General features: G+C 51.4%; 1 protein-coding gene and 1 long non-coding RNA gene across 16 annotated transcripts in view; one reads left to right on the top strand and one right to left on the bottom strand.

Annotated features, from left to right (window-relative positions):
• Nucleotides 1-19,588, top strand: part of LOC135245461 (uncharacterized) — a 277,471-nt gene that overhangs the window by 127,134 nt on the left and 130,749 nt on the right. The window lies entirely within an intron of this gene.
• magi2a (membrane associated guanylate kinase, WW and PDZ domain containing 2a) overlaps nucleotides 1-19,588 on the bottom strand; it is a 156,796-nt gene that overhangs the window by 43,242 nt on the left and 93,966 nt on the right. For all 14 annotated transcript variants that reach the window (XM_064319159.1, XM_064319162.1, XM_064319167.1 and 11 more), the window contains 4 exons: nucleotides 17,785-18,000; nucleotides 15,131-15,389; nucleotides 12,263-12,342; nucleotides 59-116 (listed from right to left, as the gene is read on the bottom strand). In XM_064319159.1, coding sequence (XP_064175229.1) covers nucleotides 59-116; nucleotides 12,263-12,342; nucleotides 15,131-15,389; nucleotides 17,785-18,000 — 613 coding nt within the window. The remainder of the gene's footprint in view (nucleotides 1-58; nucleotides 117-12,262; nucleotides 12,343-15,130; nucleotides 15,390-17,784; nucleotides 18,001-19,588) is intronic.

Below are 19,588 nucleotides of genomic sequence, written 5' to 3'. Positions count from 1 at the left end.
GGAGAAGGAGGAGGAGGAGGAGGAGGGCGCTAACTCAGGGCGGGAGGCCGACACTTACTCCACGTAGTAACTGCCGTAAATCGGGTCGTCTATCTTCTCCCAGCCGTACGGGAGCTCTGGAGAGGAAAGAAACGCAGGTTAGAACCCACAACCCCAACGTGCCGAACCCCGAGAGAGGAACCAACCTCCCCGCGAAACATTCTCTAGCGGTTTTGACAGTAACGTCGTTAGCCGGGAGACGGAACGTCATCTCGAGCGGTCTAATGAGCGAGCGCAGGGTTTGCAGTCGTGCGCAGTTCGTTTCTGGGTCCGTAGTGCCGTCTCTGTTATTGAGCAATGCATTATTGTGCTCACGGATCTGCTGAGCTAACAGTTTTATTGATTCCATGGAAACTAAGCAGGAACGTGTTTGGCAAAAAGAAGAGTCCACAAGGGGCTCCTGTGAGGCTCTTGTAGCCTTGCCCTGTTAAACACCTCCACCTCCCACCCCCTCAGGCAAAAGCACTACGATGAGCAGCACTGAGACACCAAACACCAACTCAAAGCACTAAGACTACCAGAGCACTGAGACTCTGAACACTAACTCAAAGCACTAAGACTACCAGAGCACTGAGACTCTGAACATTAAGATTCAAAGACCACAAAAAAATGAGACTCATGGCACTTGGACTCAAAGCACCAACACTCTGGCACTGAGATTCAAAGACTAAGACTGCAAACACTGAGACCCCAAGCGCTTGATTCAATTTTATTTTCACAGTGCATTTTTACAGACTGTCGCAAACATTCGCTTCACGGCGAAACAGGAAACGGAACTCCAGCAAACGGAACTCGGAGCACTGAGACTCCCAACACTGACATTCAGCACCGAGACTCCCGAACTCAGGCCGAAAGCACTGAGATTTTGCACCGAGTTTTCCCGGAACACAGACGCTAAGCTCTGAGACTCGGGGCTATATGCAGTAAATCGCGGGAGATGACACGGCGGAGATTAGTTTGAGGCGGTTTTTTACGAGGTGGCGGTCGCGGGAGTCCCGCCGCAGGAGCCCGCGGCTTGCAAATCACTTCACCGCCAACACCCCCCCCGGCAAACGCCCCCCCCCCCCCCTCCGAGCCGCAGAGGCGGGGCGGGGCTGCCGGGTGGCCCGGGCTGGTGGCCGGTAGCTCCAAAGACCAGCTGTTCTGTTGACCAGGGTACGAGATCGTTCAAGTAGGTTAGGGGTCTGCGTTTCGTCTCTCTCCGTCTCTCTGTCTCTCTCCATCTCTCTCCATCTCTCTCCATCTCTCTCAGTCTCTCTCCGTCTCTCTCCATCTCTCTCAGTCTCTCTCCATCTCTCTCCGTCTCTCTCTCCATCTCTCTCCGTCTCTCTCCGTCTCTCTCTGTCTCTCTCTCCATCTCTCTCCATCTCTCTCTGTCTCTCTCTGTCTCTCTCCATCTCTCTCTCCATCTCTCTCTGTCTCTCTCTGTCTCTCTCTCCATCTCTCTCTGTCTCTCTCTGTCTCTCTCCATCTCTCTCTCCATCTCTCTCGTCTCTCTCCGTCTCTCTCTCCATCTCTCTCAGTCTCTCTCCGTCTCTCTCTCCATCTCTCTCAGTCTCTCTCTCCATCTCTCTCTGTCTCTCTCCACCTCTCTCCGTCTCTCTCTCCATCTCTCTCTGTCTCTCTCTGTCTCTCTCCATCTCTCTCAGTCTCTCTCTCCATCTCTCTCTGTCTCTCTCTGTCTCTCTCCACCTCTCTCCGTCTCTCTCTCCATCTCTCTCCATCTCTCTCTCTCTCTCTCTCTCTCTCTCTCCCTCTCTCCCTCTCTCCGTCTCTCCTGCCCTCGCCGGTACGCTCCTGCTCTCTCGCTCCTCGGATCCCTGGGGTGGTCCTCCGCTGACGCATTGGCTGCTACCAGCTGGGTCACGCTGATCTTGAAAAGCACAGTCGCTACTTAGAAACATCGTGTCGCGCTGAACTGTTTTCTGAACACGTCACACTGAAATGCACTGAACACACATACATGCCCAGTACACAAAAACACACACAGTATGCACATGCATACACTGTGCACACAAACATGTCCAGTACACAAAAACACACACAGTATGCACATGCATACACTGTGCACACAAACATGTCCAGTACACAAAAACACACACAGTATGCACATGCGTACACTGTGCACACAAACATGTCCAGTACACAAAAACACACACAGTGTGCACATACATACACTGTGCACACAAACATGTCCAGTACACACAAACACACACTGTATGCACATATGTACACTGTGCACACATACACACTAGAGAACAGTACGACACAGTGCAGCATTATGTTCAGTACAAAATAAACTCTGATCAATTTTTAAACTCCTAAGGTGTACAAATCATCCTTACAGTATTGGACTCATAAGAACATTGGCATTCTCAGATTAATTCATGCTCGCTGTGTAGACACACTGTCAGTCAGTGAAGAGCACTGTAGCACTACTTCTGAAGCAGAGCGTATTTAAATGCCGTGGCTGCTTGACAGCAACGTCAAAGTGTAGTGCGTGACAAATAGGAGTTACATTGCGTTCTCCTTTCCCCTCGGGGATCAGGGGTAACAAAACTCCAACTGCCCCCGCAGATCAGGGGCGACAGAACGTCCAGCTACCCCTCAGATCAGGGGTGACAGAACTCCAGCCGCCCCCTTACACCGGGGTAAGAAAACTATTTCTGGAGAACCAATTATTCTTAATCTTAATTTTAATGTCCGGTTATTCCATCTTCATTTTCTGAAAGCCGCGTGCACTAATGCTGGCTCTCTCCCGTGTGGGGCGGCAGTGAATCGTTTTCGCCGTGGCTGCGGCTTGTGATTTTTTGATCGTGATTAATAAGGCGGATCGAATGAACGACCGGGGCGCGTTAAATAATTAAGGGCGGAAGCTGGCGCGGACTCCAGGAGCAGATGGCACCGTCCGCACGCGCCACTGTCCCGGGCCCGCCGGCCGGCCGCGATTCGCCCATCCGCGATGAGTCAGAGATGATGTCGCCCGCAGGGGGGGGGGGGGGCTTTACGGCCCGGTCGTAAAGCGCCTCAGAAGCGCTGACCTGGGATCAGTTCTCCGCTGCCCACGCCCCCCCCCCCACCCCCCCACCCCCCACCACCTCATCCGCCACGGGCAAAAAAGACAAAAACTGATCCCAGGTCAGCGCTCTTACTCCGAGAAGCTCTACGAACAGGGTCCCCGATTTTCTACACTGCTTTTGAATCCAAGGGGGGCGGGGCCAGGAAAGCAGAAAGGGCTCAGCCAATCAGATTGCAGTTTAGTTGCCGCGCGCTCTCGCGAGCTCGGAGCGCGGCATTCTGCGCTCCGTAACACAAGCGTCGGGCTCCATTTTAAAATAACTATTCATGAGATCAAAAAAATCCCGACTCGTCTGTATCGTTTCACATTCAACAATGAGATAATGCATCTCACCTCCCTAAAATAAAATCCCATTAAGCTGAAAGAAAGCTTCGTGTAATCTTTCCACTCCGCTTCCTAATAGGTTTCTTAGCCTTGTCTCCGCAGGCACGCCCTCCTTTATCACTTTGAAACTGAGCTTCCTATTACATAAAGGCGACCCCAGGGGCAGAACCAATCAGAGGCTGAAAAATCCGCAGGCTCCGCCCCCCGTTTGGACTTTGATCTATAAATAGCCTGGCTGAAAGCGGTTCTGCTCAGAGACTTTGAAAGGATCAGGGTGGCAGCTGTGTGTATGTGATTTAGGCTAACTGCTACATGCAACATTGAAGATGTTTTTGTTTGGACCCAACCCTCATTAATAAATGAAATGGGGAAAGAAATCCCTAAAGTCTTGCTCCTGGCAACGCTCTCTCTCACACGCACACACACGCGCGCACACACACACACACAGACACACACACATACACACACACACACACACACACACGCACACACACACACAGGAGAGGACCTGTGGTTGGTGAAGCGTGTCAGAGCTCTGGGGCTGGGCCGAGATCCCTTGGGAGAGCTTCTTGACTGTGCTGTGATCGTCACTCCAGTCACACACACACACACAGACAGAGACACACACACACACAGTCACACACACATACACAGACAGAGACACACACACACAGACACACAGACAGAGACACACACACACAGACACACACACACACACACACGCGCACACACACACACACACACACACATAAACAGACACGCACACACACATACACAGACAGAGACACACACACACAGACACACAGACAGAGACACACACACACAGACACACACACAGACACAGACATGCACACACACGCACTCACACACACACACACACACACACACACACAGACACACACACACACACACACACACACACACACGTGACGGCAGATCAAAGCCCCCCGGCTCTCTCTCTCTCTCTCTCTCTCTCTCCAAGCAGAGCCAGGGCTGATCTCCAAGAAAGCCCCGCTCCTCCTCAACGTCAGCCCACTGAACACAAAATGAAGCACTTAACGTCAAACGCTTCCTGACAACCGCTGGAGTGCCCCCCCCCCGACACGGGCGGCGTGCCACCGAGCCGCATCGGCGTGTCGCCGAGGGAGGAGTCCTATCGCGACGCGCTCAGACGCGGATGCGGTCCGAACCTGCCGTCCACACGCTACCGCACACGGAAAAAGGGGCCCTTCCCTCACCGCGCACGCGCGTAGAACACGCACTTACTGCACGTCGCTTTGGATAAAAGCGTCTGCCAAATAAATGTAATGTAATGTAATGTAATGCAATGTAACGTAATGTAATGCAATGTAATGTAATGCAGTGTAATGCAATGTAATGTAATGCAATGCAATGCAATGCAATGCAATGCAATGCAATGCAATGCAATGCAATGCAATGCAATGCAATGCAATGTAATGTAATGTAATGCAATGCAATGTAATGCAATGCAATGTAATGCAATGCAATGTAACGTAACGTAACGCAATGTAATGTAACGTAACGTAACGTAACGTAATGCAATGTAATGTAATGTAATGTAACGTAACGTAATGCAGTGCAATGTAATGTAATGTAATGTAACGCAACGCAACGCAACGCAACGCAATGCAATGCAATGTAATGCAATGCAATGTAATGTAATGTAATGCAATGTAACGTAATGTAATGCAATGTAATGTAATGTAATGCAGTGTAACGTAATGCAATGTAATTGTAATGTAATGCAATGCAATGTAATGCAATGCAATGTAATGTAATTGTAATGTAATGTAATGTAACATGCGTGTGCCGAACGCTGGCGATATAGCGTATACCCACGATGCACTGCCGCGCGGCTTTTCCCGCTAATTAACGCCGCGAGGGGAGGAGGAGGAGGAGGAGGAGGAAGCACGGCCCGGGATCCAACGCTCGGCGGAAAGGATTCAGGCTCCGCTAAGCAATCTGTTCGTTTCATTCGCGAACTCGCAAATTTCGCTGTCGTTAATTCGCTTCACGGCACGAAGTCCCGAGAAGGGCAATTATACTCTCTTCTTGAAGGAATCGTCGTCTTGCCAACGTCATTATCGCCCCTTAGCGTTTGTGGAGGAAGGAGTACTGTCATTCATGGTTCGATCAAACCTTACGTAGCGTAAGAAATAACAAGGCGCGGAGAAAAACATGAAAGCGAAGGAGTAGCCGCAGAGTACGACCCGGGGCCCTCTGGGATTTCTGAGGCCCGTCAGCAACAGGGCTAACGAGACGAGGCAGCCGTTATCCGGACTTCTGACAACCCGAAACGGAACCGGGGGGGGGGGGACAGAGGGCCACGAGGTGAAGATGCTCCGTCCACAATCGCCGCGGAAACGCTGCGACCGCGAAGAGGAAGAGATGCCTTTCCTTTCCCGGCCAGCAGGGGGCCCCCTCCCTCTCCCGACCTCGCGGGCGCGGCCGTCTCCTCGCCCCAGCCTGGCCGTTCCGCGATTCGTTCGCGGGGTTTTTTTTGCGATTCGCCGTCTTGCGATCGGGCGCTTGGCGACGCTCCATGCATTATTCACTCCGTTCGCAGGCTCAACTTGCCCGGGCCCTCTCCGGTAAATGAGATTATTCTAACTCGGCAGGACAGGCTGGTTAGAGTAAAGGTCGGAAAAAGAACGCGCAAAAGACTGTGCGCACACACACACACACACACACACACACACACACACACACACACACACACACACCGGGGCTTTCAATCAGCCTCAGAGTAGCAGGCAGGGCAGGCTGGTTGAAATCGAGGTCCCAAAAGAATGTGCACACACACACGCCAGGGCTTTCAATCAGCCTCAGAGTAGCAGGGTCACCCGCCGGCAGTCTTCCAGCTTGGCAAGGGGTACGTAGGAGGGCTACATTTTTAAAGATGCATTACTTGAAACCAGGGTCGGGGGGGGGGGGGGGAGGCAAGGGGGCAAAGAGCAGGAACTCAGTTCAGCGCTGCATCCGGATAACCCTCAGAGTAGGTAACAGCTCGCCACAGGGCAACAGCAGACTCTTTATGCCCAGTGACAGGCGACAGGCAAAGTACGTACCCCTGAATATTTACTGAAGCCATTCAGGGTGCGCTCGAGGGTACAATGCAGTGCCCCACACAGGAATCCATCTTGCAAGCGTAGTTCTGTGACCGCACTGCCACACCGTGTGAAACACGGGTTGCCTTTTCACATGGTTCACACTGTACCATTTTGTTTGCGGTTTGTAGATTTGTTTTGGGAGATATTTAACATTTTGTAACCGAGTATACGCATGAATTTTTGCCCTTGTTGCCTGATTCACTTTTTTTTTCTCTGGAAAAGGCAAGTGAACCTCAGGGAAATTATGTGATGCAACATCCAGCCAACGGCAGCGGGAATACTTTTCCCCGAGTTTCGCGAATGGGAGAGCCGCCATGTTCTTTCTAGGGGGGCGTCGTTAAAGAGAACAGGGTGATGATGCGTTTCCGGTGTCCGTCAGAGGGAGAGAATGGACTGTGGGCGGGACTAAATAAAAAATCTGTCCCCAACGCTGACTCACAATTATGACTAACAAACCAAGAAGTTTGTTGTTCAACAATCAGCAAATCAGTAGTTTGCCAATCTTAGTTGGCGGCAGTGTAGCACAGCGGGTAAGGAGCTGGGCTTGTAACCCGAAAGGTCACAGGTTCAATTCCTGGGTAGGGCTACTGCCGTTGCACCCTTGAGCAAGGTGCTTAACCTGCATTGCTTCAGTACGTATCCAGCTGTATAAATGGATACAATGTAAAAGTTGTGTATGTCGCTCTGGATAAGAGCGTCTGCTAAATGCCTGTAATGTAAGTTCATGCAGAAACAGCGTAACGCTCGCGTTCACCGGTCAGTCAAAGTTAAGGAGGGAAGTCGACTGAGCGCAGGCATTGGTTTCCGCATCGTGCCAATGCCACATGAGGGTGAGCGGCGGCTCCTCCCACCGCCAAATACGGCCGGCAGGAAGGCCCTGGCGACGCGGGACGGGCGGAGATGCGGGACGGCGGGAACCACCTTAAATCCGCGCCGTTCTCTCGCGGAGCCACCTTTAAAAAAAAAAACGCTTGGTCCCGCTCTCCGGGGCGCGACGGGGGGAGACAGTTTCCATGGCGACCGAGCGGAGAGGTTCTTCTCGGGTCCTGAAGCGAAGGCGCTCTCCGGCTTCGTCCGCGTTCCGGCGGATAATCCGCGAGGAGAGAGAGAGCGCCCCCCCCCCCCCCTCTCCCCTGCCGCACGCGCCGCGGCCGCGGGACTCGGCGAATAAACAAACCGATCGGCGGCGGCGGTGGGTCCTCTCCTCCACGCGCTAACGAGCGGAACGAGGAGCCGGTCACCGCGCTCGCTTTCACCAGCCACGGTGACCGCATCTTCATTTAGAGGGGGTGTGTGTGTGTGCGTGTGAATGAGTGTGTGTGTGTGCGTGTGTGTGTGTGTGTGTTTGTGTGTATGTGTGTGTGTGAATGAGTGCGTGTGTGTGTGAATGAGTGCGTGTGTGTGTGAGTGAGTGTGAGTGAGTGAGTGAGCGAGTGTGTGTGTTTTGCCAGGAGCAAGTCTTCAGAGACTTCTTTTCCTTGTCCATTTATTAATGACTGTTTCGGTCCAAACAAAAACCTCTCCAGTGCTGCTAGCAGCAGTTAGCCTAAATCATACGAGCGTGCTGTAGCTGCTAGCCAGCTGTTTGCTCCTTTCACTGAGCTCCCCACCAGCCCCACTCATAACAGCACACTGCAGGCTCAGGCTGCTCCTCCAGCAGCAAGCACCGCTAAACGCATCAGCGTGCGCCAGTCTGTCCGTAACCATGGCGCACTCTCACAACACCTGTAGTCATCGTCAATACCCTCTGCTCAATTTCTCAATCGGAATGCCAGCTCGCCCCGTCCGTTAGCCAGGCTAGCACGCATCCCCGCGCGACGGCAGTTTTTACGCGGTGTTATTCGGGTTGAAACAGACAGCGGACGAAATTGCTACAATTATCCATTTCTCAGCAGACGTCCTCCGTCGGGGATTGCTTGCAAACGCTCGTGTTTTTACCCATAATCCAGCTGGGTGTTTACCGGAGGCAATTTGTGCCTCGCCCAAATGGGGGTGGGTGGGGGTGGGGGGGGGGAACATCTGTGCCCCACCTGGGAGCGGAGGTCTTCTGGCTCAGGTCCCGGGCTCTCGATCGCTCGCGCCGCGCATTCCGTCATCGCCCCCCAACGCCCGCGTAGCGATTGGTCTGGACGAGCCAGCGCTGAAACGCCATTGGCTGAAGCGACACAAACGGGCTTTAATCGAAAGGGCTCCGGTTGGTCGCTCCTTCCTAATTGGCGCGCCGGAGACGCCGACGAGCTCACGCCGTTTCACGGATGAGAACAACTCGCCAAAACAACAGAGTCGCTTAGCGGCATCTTAACTGAAAACGTCGAGAAAATGTTTTCGATTGTTGTGACCTGCGCGTTGCCCGAAGCTCGCTAAGTAGAATGAACAGGAAGCTTAACGAAATCCAACTCTGTGTGCCCCAGCATCGACAAAAAAAACCCAAAAAAAAACACAGCTATATCTTTAGCACACCGTGCGGCGCTTAATTAAATATTAATAGCCGGTAAATTATACATTAACGTAAGTGAGTGTGTTATTTTCCGCAAATGTTTTTTTTTTTTTAATTGTATTTTTAAACCGTTTGCACAAAGGCAACACAAACACCGCAGACAGCCACAGGAAATGTGTGACGGGGGAGGAAGTCCTGAGTCATTCAGTCCCAGCCTGCTCTCTGTTCCACGTGTCAATCAAAAGGAGAGGGCGGCTGTCAGTTTTCACATCCCTCGGCGATGGGAAAAGCCAGCTGTTAGATAATGGGGAGGTGCCATCAATCAAAAAATTTAAAAGGAAGCTAAAAAAAACTTAAAGATTTGGCTCGGTTTTATTTATTTTTTATATTTTGGATCCTTTGTCTTTGATTTCTGCAGTAAAATTGCATAATCACTAAGTTATCTCCTTCAGATAATTTTTAGAACAGATGCAGTTCATTATCTGGTTAATCTACGCAATCTATGGTAAATGGAAGTAAGCGACACTGCAGACTAGACTACAAAAGCAACATAAAAATCTATGTACTACCCAACAACTGATGGAACCCAATTACACGCAGAACGCACACACGAGACTACGGCACCCGCAAATCTCAGGCCGAGCGAAAGAAGCCGGGTGCCTCCGAGGCTGAAGGAGCGAGGCTTTGATTGGAAGCCTGTCCCACTTCCCCTCCCTTTGGTCCGATATGAAAGGAGACACGGGACGGAATTAGGCAACCCGGAACGTTCTCCCGCTGACGGGTCCCCCGCCCGCATGCCGAGCACACGCTGAGGAGCCTTTGAGGAGACGAGCGCGCGCGGGCACACACAGACACACACACGCACACACACACGCACAGACACACACACACACGCAGACACACACATGCCCGCGCGTATGCAAGTACGGGAATGCCTGTGTGCGAGCGCGAGAGGGTGTGCGTGTGTGTGTGTGTCAGTTTGTGTGCATGTCTGTGTGTCTGTGCACATGTGTGCATGTGTGTGTGTGTCTGCATGCGTGTGTGTTTCTGTGCACATTGTGTGAGTATATGTGTGTATGTGTGTGTGTTTCTGTGCGCGTGTGTGCGTATGTGCGCATGCGTGTGTGTCCGTGTGTGTGTGTGTCTGTGCGTGTCTCTGTGTGTCTGTGTGTGTGTGTCTCAGCTGGCTGTCTGCTGGTCCTCATCTCCGGGGGCTGTGATCACACACCCTCCTGGTGAGACAGCGCCCGGTAATCCTGTTAGCTCTCATCACAGCTGGGGCTAACCTCCCCTCCCCCCCCCATCCCCCCACCTCCAGCAACCCTGTATTCCAGCTCCACCCAATCAGCAGAGTCACACACAGAAACCCACCCCCACCCCCCTTCCCTCAAACAGCTAGAGGGGGGTGTGTGCTCATATCACCACCCACAGCGAAGGTGGAGCCAATCGCACGGCGCAGAGCACCCTGAAGTCTCCGCCCCCCCCGGGCGTGGCCACCTGTATGACAGAATCCCCCCCTCCTCCAGCTACCGCAGCTGCAGCACTGCAACAATCTTTACAGTCTCCTCAAACCAGGTCACTGTCGTCATTACAATTTCTTCTATATTCACGAGGAAAAAAATGTTGTTTATTATTATAATACATACATTCTCAGAGCGGTGCGTTTTTAGACACGCCCGTCCGCTTTAATGCCTTCGTAAATATTCAAATATGTAGATCGCCAACGGGCAGCCGAACGCCTTTCGTCTGCAAGCTGCACGCCCGCACGCGACACGTTTAAATAAAGGAAATGGAGTCAGACGCAACGGAACGGCGCCTGATAAAATCCCCTGGGGAGTTCTCAGCGGGCTACCGTCAGATGCAGGGGCCCATTTCGGTCAGGGGGGGTCCTCAAAATTGGTCCTGGGTGGTCCCTATTTTTACAAAGTAACTGTAACGAGCTGCAATCCTTCCTCATCAGACGCTTATATCATTTTTTGAAGAGTAGGTTTTTTGGAAGTCAGTGTTCTAGAACTCCACTGCTTTCAGTCACCCCGAGTGACTGTGACATCAGCGTTAGAACGTTCAGTTAAGAACATTCTAATCGCATATTTCACACACCATAAAAGGTTAATGTATTTATATGACTGTTGAAGGATTCACTCTCTCAAGCCCCATTATGTCTGAAGCAGCCATGCGCGCCGTGAAGACTAATGTCCCGTGTTCACTGTCCGTGACGTTCCATCAGTCATACCAACCAGTGCTTTAATTCTCTGAAACGTGGCAAATGTTCCCCTTCCAAAGTTCGCATTATTTCATTCAGAATTGGTAAAATAAACGAGATCCAAGCAGCCGAAAGCGTGGACACCTAGTCACTGAAATGAAATCAACGAGCCAAACCTCCAAAAGGAGAACATTCAGAGAGAACGTCAGCATATGTTCTCTGTGGCATTCCGTGATCAAGAGGTTGGCTCCTACCAAAGTCATACAGAGGGGTGCCCCAGGACCAAACCACTGAGAGACACTAATTTGGGTGTTACTTCAAAGTGTCTATACTGTTACCAAGCACAGGCTAACACAGCTACTGCACAGTGTCTATACTGTTGCCAAGAACAGGATAACACAGCTTCTGCACAGTGTCTATACTGTTACAAAGCACAGGCTAACACAGCTACTGCACAGTGTCTATACTGTTGCCAAGAACAGGATAACACAGCTTCTGCACAGTGTCTATACTGTTACCAAGCACAGGCTGACACAGCTTCTGCACAGTGTCTATTCTGTTACCAAGCACAGAGTAACAAAGCTACTGCACAGTGTCTATACTGTTACCAAGCACAGGCTAACACAGCTACTGCACAGTGTCTTTACTGTTACCAAGCACAGGATAACACAGCTTCTGCATAGTGTCTATAATGTTACCAAACACAGGCTAACATAGCTTCTGCACAGTATCTATACTGTTACCAAGCACAGGCTGACACAGCTTCTGCACAGTGTCTATTCTGTTACCAAGCACAGAGTAACAAAGCTACTGCACAATGTCTATACTGTTACCAAGCAGAGGCTAACACAGCTTCTGCACAGTGTCTACACTGTTACTGCTGGCTCAGGCCTCTAAGCAGCAGCACACAGACCCACCCCATGGAGAACCAGCAGCTGACCGGCAGAACTCGGCGGAACCCGAGGGAACCCTGCGGAACCCTGCAGAACCCGAGGGAACCCTGCGGAACCCGAGGGAACCCTGCGGAACCCGAGGGAACCCACACTCACCGTCCTCTTTGCACTCTTCCGGCGGTTTGGCCTTCTTCGCCAGCCTCGGGTCCAACCACGACGTCGTCTTAGTGTTGTGGCTAAGGAAGGAAGGAAGGAAGGAAGGTGAGAGACAGAAAGAGAGAGATTTTCAATGCAGTAACTGCCCGTCAATAAAAAAGTTAATTCCCTCCAGCGCGCCTGCTTCTCGAGCGGTGGGGAAAAGAAGGTCTGCAGGTTAACAGACGCGGTCGATGCCGCTTGATTTGCTCCGGGGCGGGTGATTAGCGGGAGGGAGGCGCGAAGTTCCGCCAACTCAGCGCCGGCCCGGGGATCGGCAACGAACCGCCAGCGCGAAGGTTTCCCAGCATCCCCCCTCCCCCCCCCCCGCCGGGGCGCGCGGTGCCCGCGTCCAGAAACGGGGTGTGCGTGGGGGTGAGGGATCCTGACCTTGGCCCCCCCCCCCGAGGCCCCGTCGCGGGCCCTTGGTTGTCGTGGCGGCCGACCTCTCTGTCTGTCGAAGTCGACGGGAAACGCGTGAAACTCGCGCTCCGACGGACTTTGAGGCAACGCAGGTCTGCCTCATTACCGCTAGCTCTTCCTCAGACTCCTCTCTCTCTCTCTCTATCTCTCTCTCTACAGCTGGTGTTATTTGAAGGACCATGTGTCCATACAGCATTCAGCTCATTTACATTTACATTTAAATTTCGCCATTTAACAGACGCTCGTAATCCAGAGCAGCTTACATAAGCGCGCGCAAAAACGGCTCAGGCAACAAAGAGCTGACCCAAAGCCATAAGGCCCACGCCGGATAGTAACTGTTTAAAAACTACATAAACCTACAGCACACAGTTAACTCCGCAGCCGGTTCAAGAGGGAGACCGTAGTAACCATGTAGTTTTTCCAATAGCAAATGAGTTTGAGGACAGAAAGTTAGACGTAGCGCAGGTGGGGCTAGCAAACTTCTAGACAGGCCATTCACCCCGTCTAGAACATAAGAACATGAGAATACATACTGAGGAGGACAGGCCATTCACCCCGTCTAGAACATAAGAACATGAGAATACATACTGAGGAGGACAGGCCATTCAGCCCGTCTAGAACATAAGAACATGAAAATACATACTGAGGAGAACAGGCCATTCAGCCCATCTAGAACATAAGAACACATGAGGAGAACAGGCCATTCGGCCCATCTAGAGCATAAGAACATAAGAATACATAGTGAGGAGAACAGGCCATTTGGCCCTTCTAGAGCATAAGAACATAAGAATACATAATGAGGAGAACAGGCCATTCAGCCCATCTAGAACATAAGAACATAAGAATACATAATGAGGAGAACAGGCCATTCAGCCCATCTAGAACATAAGAACATAAGAACACATAATGAGGAGAACAGGCCATTCAGCCCATCTAGAACATAAGAACATAAGAACACATACTGAGGAGAACAGGCCATTCAGCCCATCTAGAACACAAGAACACAAGAACACAAGAATACATAAAGAGGAGAACAGGCCATTCAGCCCATCTAGAACATAAGAATACATAATGAGGAGAACAGGCCATTCAGCCCGTCTAGAACACAAGAACACAAGAACACATAATGAGGAGAACAGGCCATTCAGCCCATCTAAGCTCACCGTTTAGCAGCAGAACAGAGAGCATCCAGCGCTGTGTGAAGCCTGGCCTTGGCGGTCCGTGCCTCTACCGCATGACCTGGGCGAGCTGTTGCACTGTTGCGCGGCTCTCCGCGTAACAGAAATACTTCCCCCGACACGGGAATCAACTTTCAGCTCCGTTCCACCTCCGCTCCCTCGCGCCGCCGACAGACTCTGACCCAAAATATCTTCACCCAGTCCCGATTTGGATCTCCACGGCAACGCAGCTGCAGACGCACAGCCGGTCGGTAGCGAACGAGCTTGCCGGATGCGACGGCGCCTCGGTTTTTGGCCAGGGGGAAAACTCGCCTTCCCAGCATGCTCGGCACCGAGCAGATCGTTTTTCAATTTCAGGGCCTCCTCTGACGATGGCGGGGGCTGAGAGCAGCTCCCATCCCCCCCCCTCCCTCCCAGTCACCAGGAAACGTGAAACCGTGGGCAATTGTGTAAGTGGGGGGGGGGTTGGTAGTTGCAAGACCAACCACGGCTGTGTTAATCAATCACTGAGCAAAGGCTTATATTATCTCCGCACTTCAATTTCAGTCCGGAACGTTCCATCAGCAGTCAGAGGGCAACAGCTCTTGAATACAACAATCTGAAAGATCTGTATTTTTTTTAATGAATCAAAAGAGATGACTGGTATGACCATCTGCCACTGGATTTCCGATGAACTCTTACCGTCAATCGAGAGCGCCTCTGTCTGACGGCGTCAGCCATCTTGTATATTCAACTAAAGCACACTCTCCCTGCACTTCAGAGTAAAGTGCCAGAAGAACACCCAGGCACGCAAACTCAATTATCACCCTCTGACCCCGCAGCAAACGAAGAGAAAATAGTTAGGATAGGTAACGGGCACCGGCGACGAAGAACAAGGACACTCATTCGCGGAGCACACTTACGTCGCTCGCGAAGCATTCCGTGCCCGCGCCGACGGACGACTTCCTGCCGGCGGAATCGACGCGCAAACCTGGAGAGCTCCCCAAAGTGCACTCCGCGGCGAGCGACATCAAGCTACCGAGTTAGCGGATAAAAGCCGACGCTTTTTTTTTTTTTTTAACACTGTTTTTTTATTTATGCTATTTTCCTGGCTTTGAAGGGGGGGGGGGAGCGGGGATATCTTACTGCTCTTTGTGACTTTTCCCAAGGCTTTTCAGAGACAGAATTACATTAGTGGGTTTTTTTTTTTTTCCAGTGGAGGGAAAGCAGGGGTTTGTGGGATACTCACTCGATGAAATAGACCTCGCCCTTCTCGGTGTAGGCCATCTCCCAGTTGTCGGGCAGCGGCCCCAGTTCGTCGTTCTCCTCCGGTTTCGGGGGCGACTTGGGGGGCGAGGGCGGGGCCTCCTCTTTGGGCGCCTCCTCGGGCGTTGGGGAGGAGGCGGGGCCGGGGCCGGGGCTGGGGGTGGCGCCGGGGGCGGGGTCGGACTGCGGGGGGGCGGAGTCCCCCGACACGTCGGTGCTCTTGTCCTCCTGCTCGCTGGATTCTGTGGGACACAGCGGCGAGTGAGTCAGAGGCCACCTTCCCAACACAGGTCTGCAGCCGGAGAGAGACTCTCTCTATTTAACATTAAAGCACAGGCATGGAGGGGGAACACACACACACACACACACACACACACACACTACATACACACACACACACACACACACACACACACACACACACACTACATACACACCCACGCACAGCGCACACACACACACTACACACAGGCACACACCCACACACACACACACCCACACACACACACTACATACACACGCGCGAACACACACACACACACACACTACACACATGCACACACCCACACACACACACTACATACACATGCACGCGCACACACACACAACTAGCTCTCTCACACACACACACACACACACACAGTTAGCCAGTAGCTTTCCAGTGAGAGCCTCTCACAATGCACTTACCACAGCGCCGCTCCCCAAACGGCTTCGCTGCCTCTTATCCAACCCGCCGAGAAACGGAATTCGACGCACTGAGCACAAACACCCTCCTTACAAGGGACACAGCAGCAGCCACTTCCCACTGCCTTCAGCTCAGCAGTCCTAGCAGGAGACGGGATTGACTTCTAATGGGCTGGGACCCAAACGCTTAGCGTGGGGATCTGTGGGGATCTTTGGGTACGGGCCGGCCAGCCATAAGCGCGCCACGAAGAAACGGGAGCGAACTACCGGAACGAAATGCTACATTGCAAAAAAATATTCTGTTTTATTATCTGGAACGTATTTTCAAGATTAGAAGTCGGTGTTCTAGAACTCCGTTGCTTGCAATTAACCAGCAGCGATTGTGACATCAGCGTTAGAATGTTCAGTTAAGAACATTCTGATCACGTGTTTGTGACCTCACACCTTAAAAGGGTAAAATGCAGCTGAAATACATGGCGCCGGGCAACCCAGGTTGCCGAGCAGCAAGTGCCCCGGGAAACGCCCGCACGAAGATCAACAGTCCACAATTTACGCGGCGAAGCGGAAAAAGCTCTCCGATTCCGGTCTCGCGTTCGCGCCCGGCGTTTCCGTCCCATCGCATTCCCGGGCCGGGATTCAAACTCAGGACCTTCTCGCTGTGAGGTGACGGTGCTGTTCACTGCCCCACCGTGCCGCCCCTGATGGAACTCACAAGACAGTAGCAGATAAACAGCGGACCAATCAGCTGTGGCCACGGAGCAGACCTGGGTCAAATACATATCCGTTTTGGATTCAAATACTTTTCTACGCTCTACTGATCTTGTCTGTTGTACTGGAACCAATGAAATGCTCTCAAAAAAATGCAAAAACCCCGCCCTTCTGGTAATATTGGCAGGCTCAATTACACCAGGCAAGATCAATAGAGCGCAGAAAAGTGTTTGAATCCAAAGCAAATATGTACTTGACCCAGGTCTGTCATGAAGCTGCCTGCGGCACTTTTAGATGCCGAGGCGCCGGTGTTGCTATGCAGTTGCTATTAGAGTTCCTGTTTTGCTGCTGCCCTGACAAGCGGCTGTTGCTATGTTGTTTGAACGATGACAGTTTCTATAGTGACGCCTTCACACGAAGCAGATGCCGCCGCTGATGCCCCGACAAAAGGCGGTTGCTATGCGGTTGCCCTGACATGAGATGGTAGCTATAGCGACGCCCTGAAACAAGGCGGTCGCTGTGCGTTCGCCCTAACACGGAGCGGTTGCTATGCTGTTGCCATGAAGAGGAGGCGGTTGCTATGCTGTTGCCCCAACCAGCTCCCTCCAGCTCGGGGTCAGCGCTGTTGTAGTAACCTTGTTGTCATGACACGATATAGCCGGACCATAACACGGGATGCTAATTCATCACAGCATGCTAACTCTCATTTAGAAAACTGCGTGGGAAAAATCCATTTTCTCCTGTGTGGAAAACTCACTTCCTACCTACTTCCATCCTTAGCCCTTTAAGGTGTGAGATCACAAAGGTGATTAGAACGTTCTTAACTAAACATTCTATTGCTGATGTCACGATCACTACCGGTAATTTAAAGCAACACGTTCTAGAACACCGACTTTTAGAATTCTGACAACCAAAAAAAAAAACACCTACGCTTCAAAAGGGTTAAAATCCCGAACGTTAAAAAGGTGTGAGCTTTGACCTGACGAGCCGCAGCCCCCCCGAGCGCCCCGCCTGCGCCCCGAACCTGGCGAGGGGGTGGCTCTGAGTCGCTAAGCGCCCCGGCGTCAGGTCGTCTGCGAAGGATCAGACCAAACCAGAGCCGCCAGCAGCGCTGCGCCGATTTAAAAGGGCTTAATCCGCGGACCCCCCCGGGGAGCCGACCCGTCCCCCACGTATGAAAACCCGACGGGACGGGACTCTCGTTCCCCGCCGCTCGATGAGCGAAAGGAGAGCCCGGACGCCCACCTGGGGTGATGGCCACGCCGTTGCCGTTGACGACGGGCCTCTCCTCCTCCTCCTCCTCGGGCGGCTCGAGGCCGGCCTTCTCCATGTTGCTGACGGACTTGTTGCGCCTCCGCTTGCCCTCCGCGCTGGGTCGGCCGCCGGGCAGCAGCTGGTCCGTCACATTCAGCAGCAGGGGAGCGGGCTCGGCCGGAGGTTTGGGTGTGCCGTAATAGTTATCTGCACACAGCAGGCGTTACGTACTATTAATGCACCAACAGCGCTATTATCATCATTATTATTATTATTATCATTATTATCATCATTATTATTATTATCATCATCATCAGCATCATTATTATTATCATCATCAGCATCATCATCATCAGCATCATCATCATCAGCATCATCATCATCATCATCATCATCATCATTATTATTATTATCATTATTATTATCATCATAATTATTATTATTATTATCAAAATGATCACAATCACATCATTTTATTATCAAATATTATAACCGTCATTGTGATCATCATCATCACTTTTATTATGATGATATCATAAGAGCACCATAATTATCATAAGAGCTGTTATCATCAGTAGTATTATCGTCATCATGATCGGTATAATTATCCTAATTTCCACCATCCTCATCATCATCCTCATTATCATTATCATCAATATTATTATTATCAGGTAACAGCTGTGTGTCTCATACAGACAATAAGCAATTACAGCAGCAGGGAGAATAATTTCAGCAGAACAGTAATAAATATACTACTTACATATTATTATTATTATTATTATTAGTTATTTAGTTTTATGTCGGAAATGAAATGCTGTAAAAATATGTAACCACCAGTCAATAACAGCAATAAAATCTTACAAACCGTGGGGAAAGGGCATAAGAAAATTAAAATTTAACCGGCCACACAGGAAGACCACAGGAGGAAAGGCAGACAAACAGGAAGACCACAGGAGATAAGGCAGACAAACAGGAAGACCACAGGAGAAAAGGCAGTCACACAGGAAGACCACAGGAGAAAAGGCAGTCACACAGGAAGACCACAGGAGAAAAGGCAGTCACACAGGAAGACCACAGGAGAAAAGGCAGTCACACAGGAAGACCACAGGAGAAAAGGCAGTCACACAGGAAGACCACAGGAGAAAAGGCAGACACACAGGAAGACCACAGGAGAAAAGGCAGTCACACAGGAAGACCACAGGAGAAAAGGCAGCCACACAGGAAGACCACAGGAGAAAAGGCAGTCACACAGGAAGACCACAGGAGGAAAGGCAGTCACACAGGAAGACCACAGGAGAAAAGACAGACAAACAGGAAGACCACAGGAGAAAAGGCAGACAAACAGGAAGACCACAGGAGAAAAGGCAGTCACACAGGAAGACCACAGGAGAAAAGGCAGTCACACAGGAAGACCACAGGAGAACAGACTGATAAACCGGAGGTCCACAGGAGAAAAGGCAGTCAGAACTCGAAACACACCGGGAGGCGAGCAGAGCCACTTCCTGTCTACGACCCTCGCGGGGACATTCCACCCACACCTTCCCTACTGCTTATATTATCAATCCCACTTTTTCTGAACTAAAATTTTTTTCTCTGCGCACTGAACGGGAACACACTCAGCAAGGAGTGTGCGGACAAACTTCATACTGAAAACTAAAGTGAAAACATCTCTTCTGCGGCATATTCATTTTTCCTAATGCGCCCTGATTGCCTATCGGCGGTTGAGTCATCTGATTGGACGGTTGGGATACAAGAGAAACAGCAGGAGGGCAGAGCGTTCCTTATCACATTTTAT

The sequence above is a fragment of the Anguilla rostrata genome, chromosome 19, assembly GCF_018555375.3.
Source record: "Anguilla rostrata isolate EN2019 chromosome 19, ASM1855537v3, whole genome shotgun sequence".
NCBI classification, from domain to species: Eukaryota; Metazoa; Chordata; class Actinopteri; order Anguilliformes; family Anguillidae; genus Anguilla; species Anguilla rostrata.
This window is presented reverse-complemented; position numbering and strand designations above follow the sequence as displayed.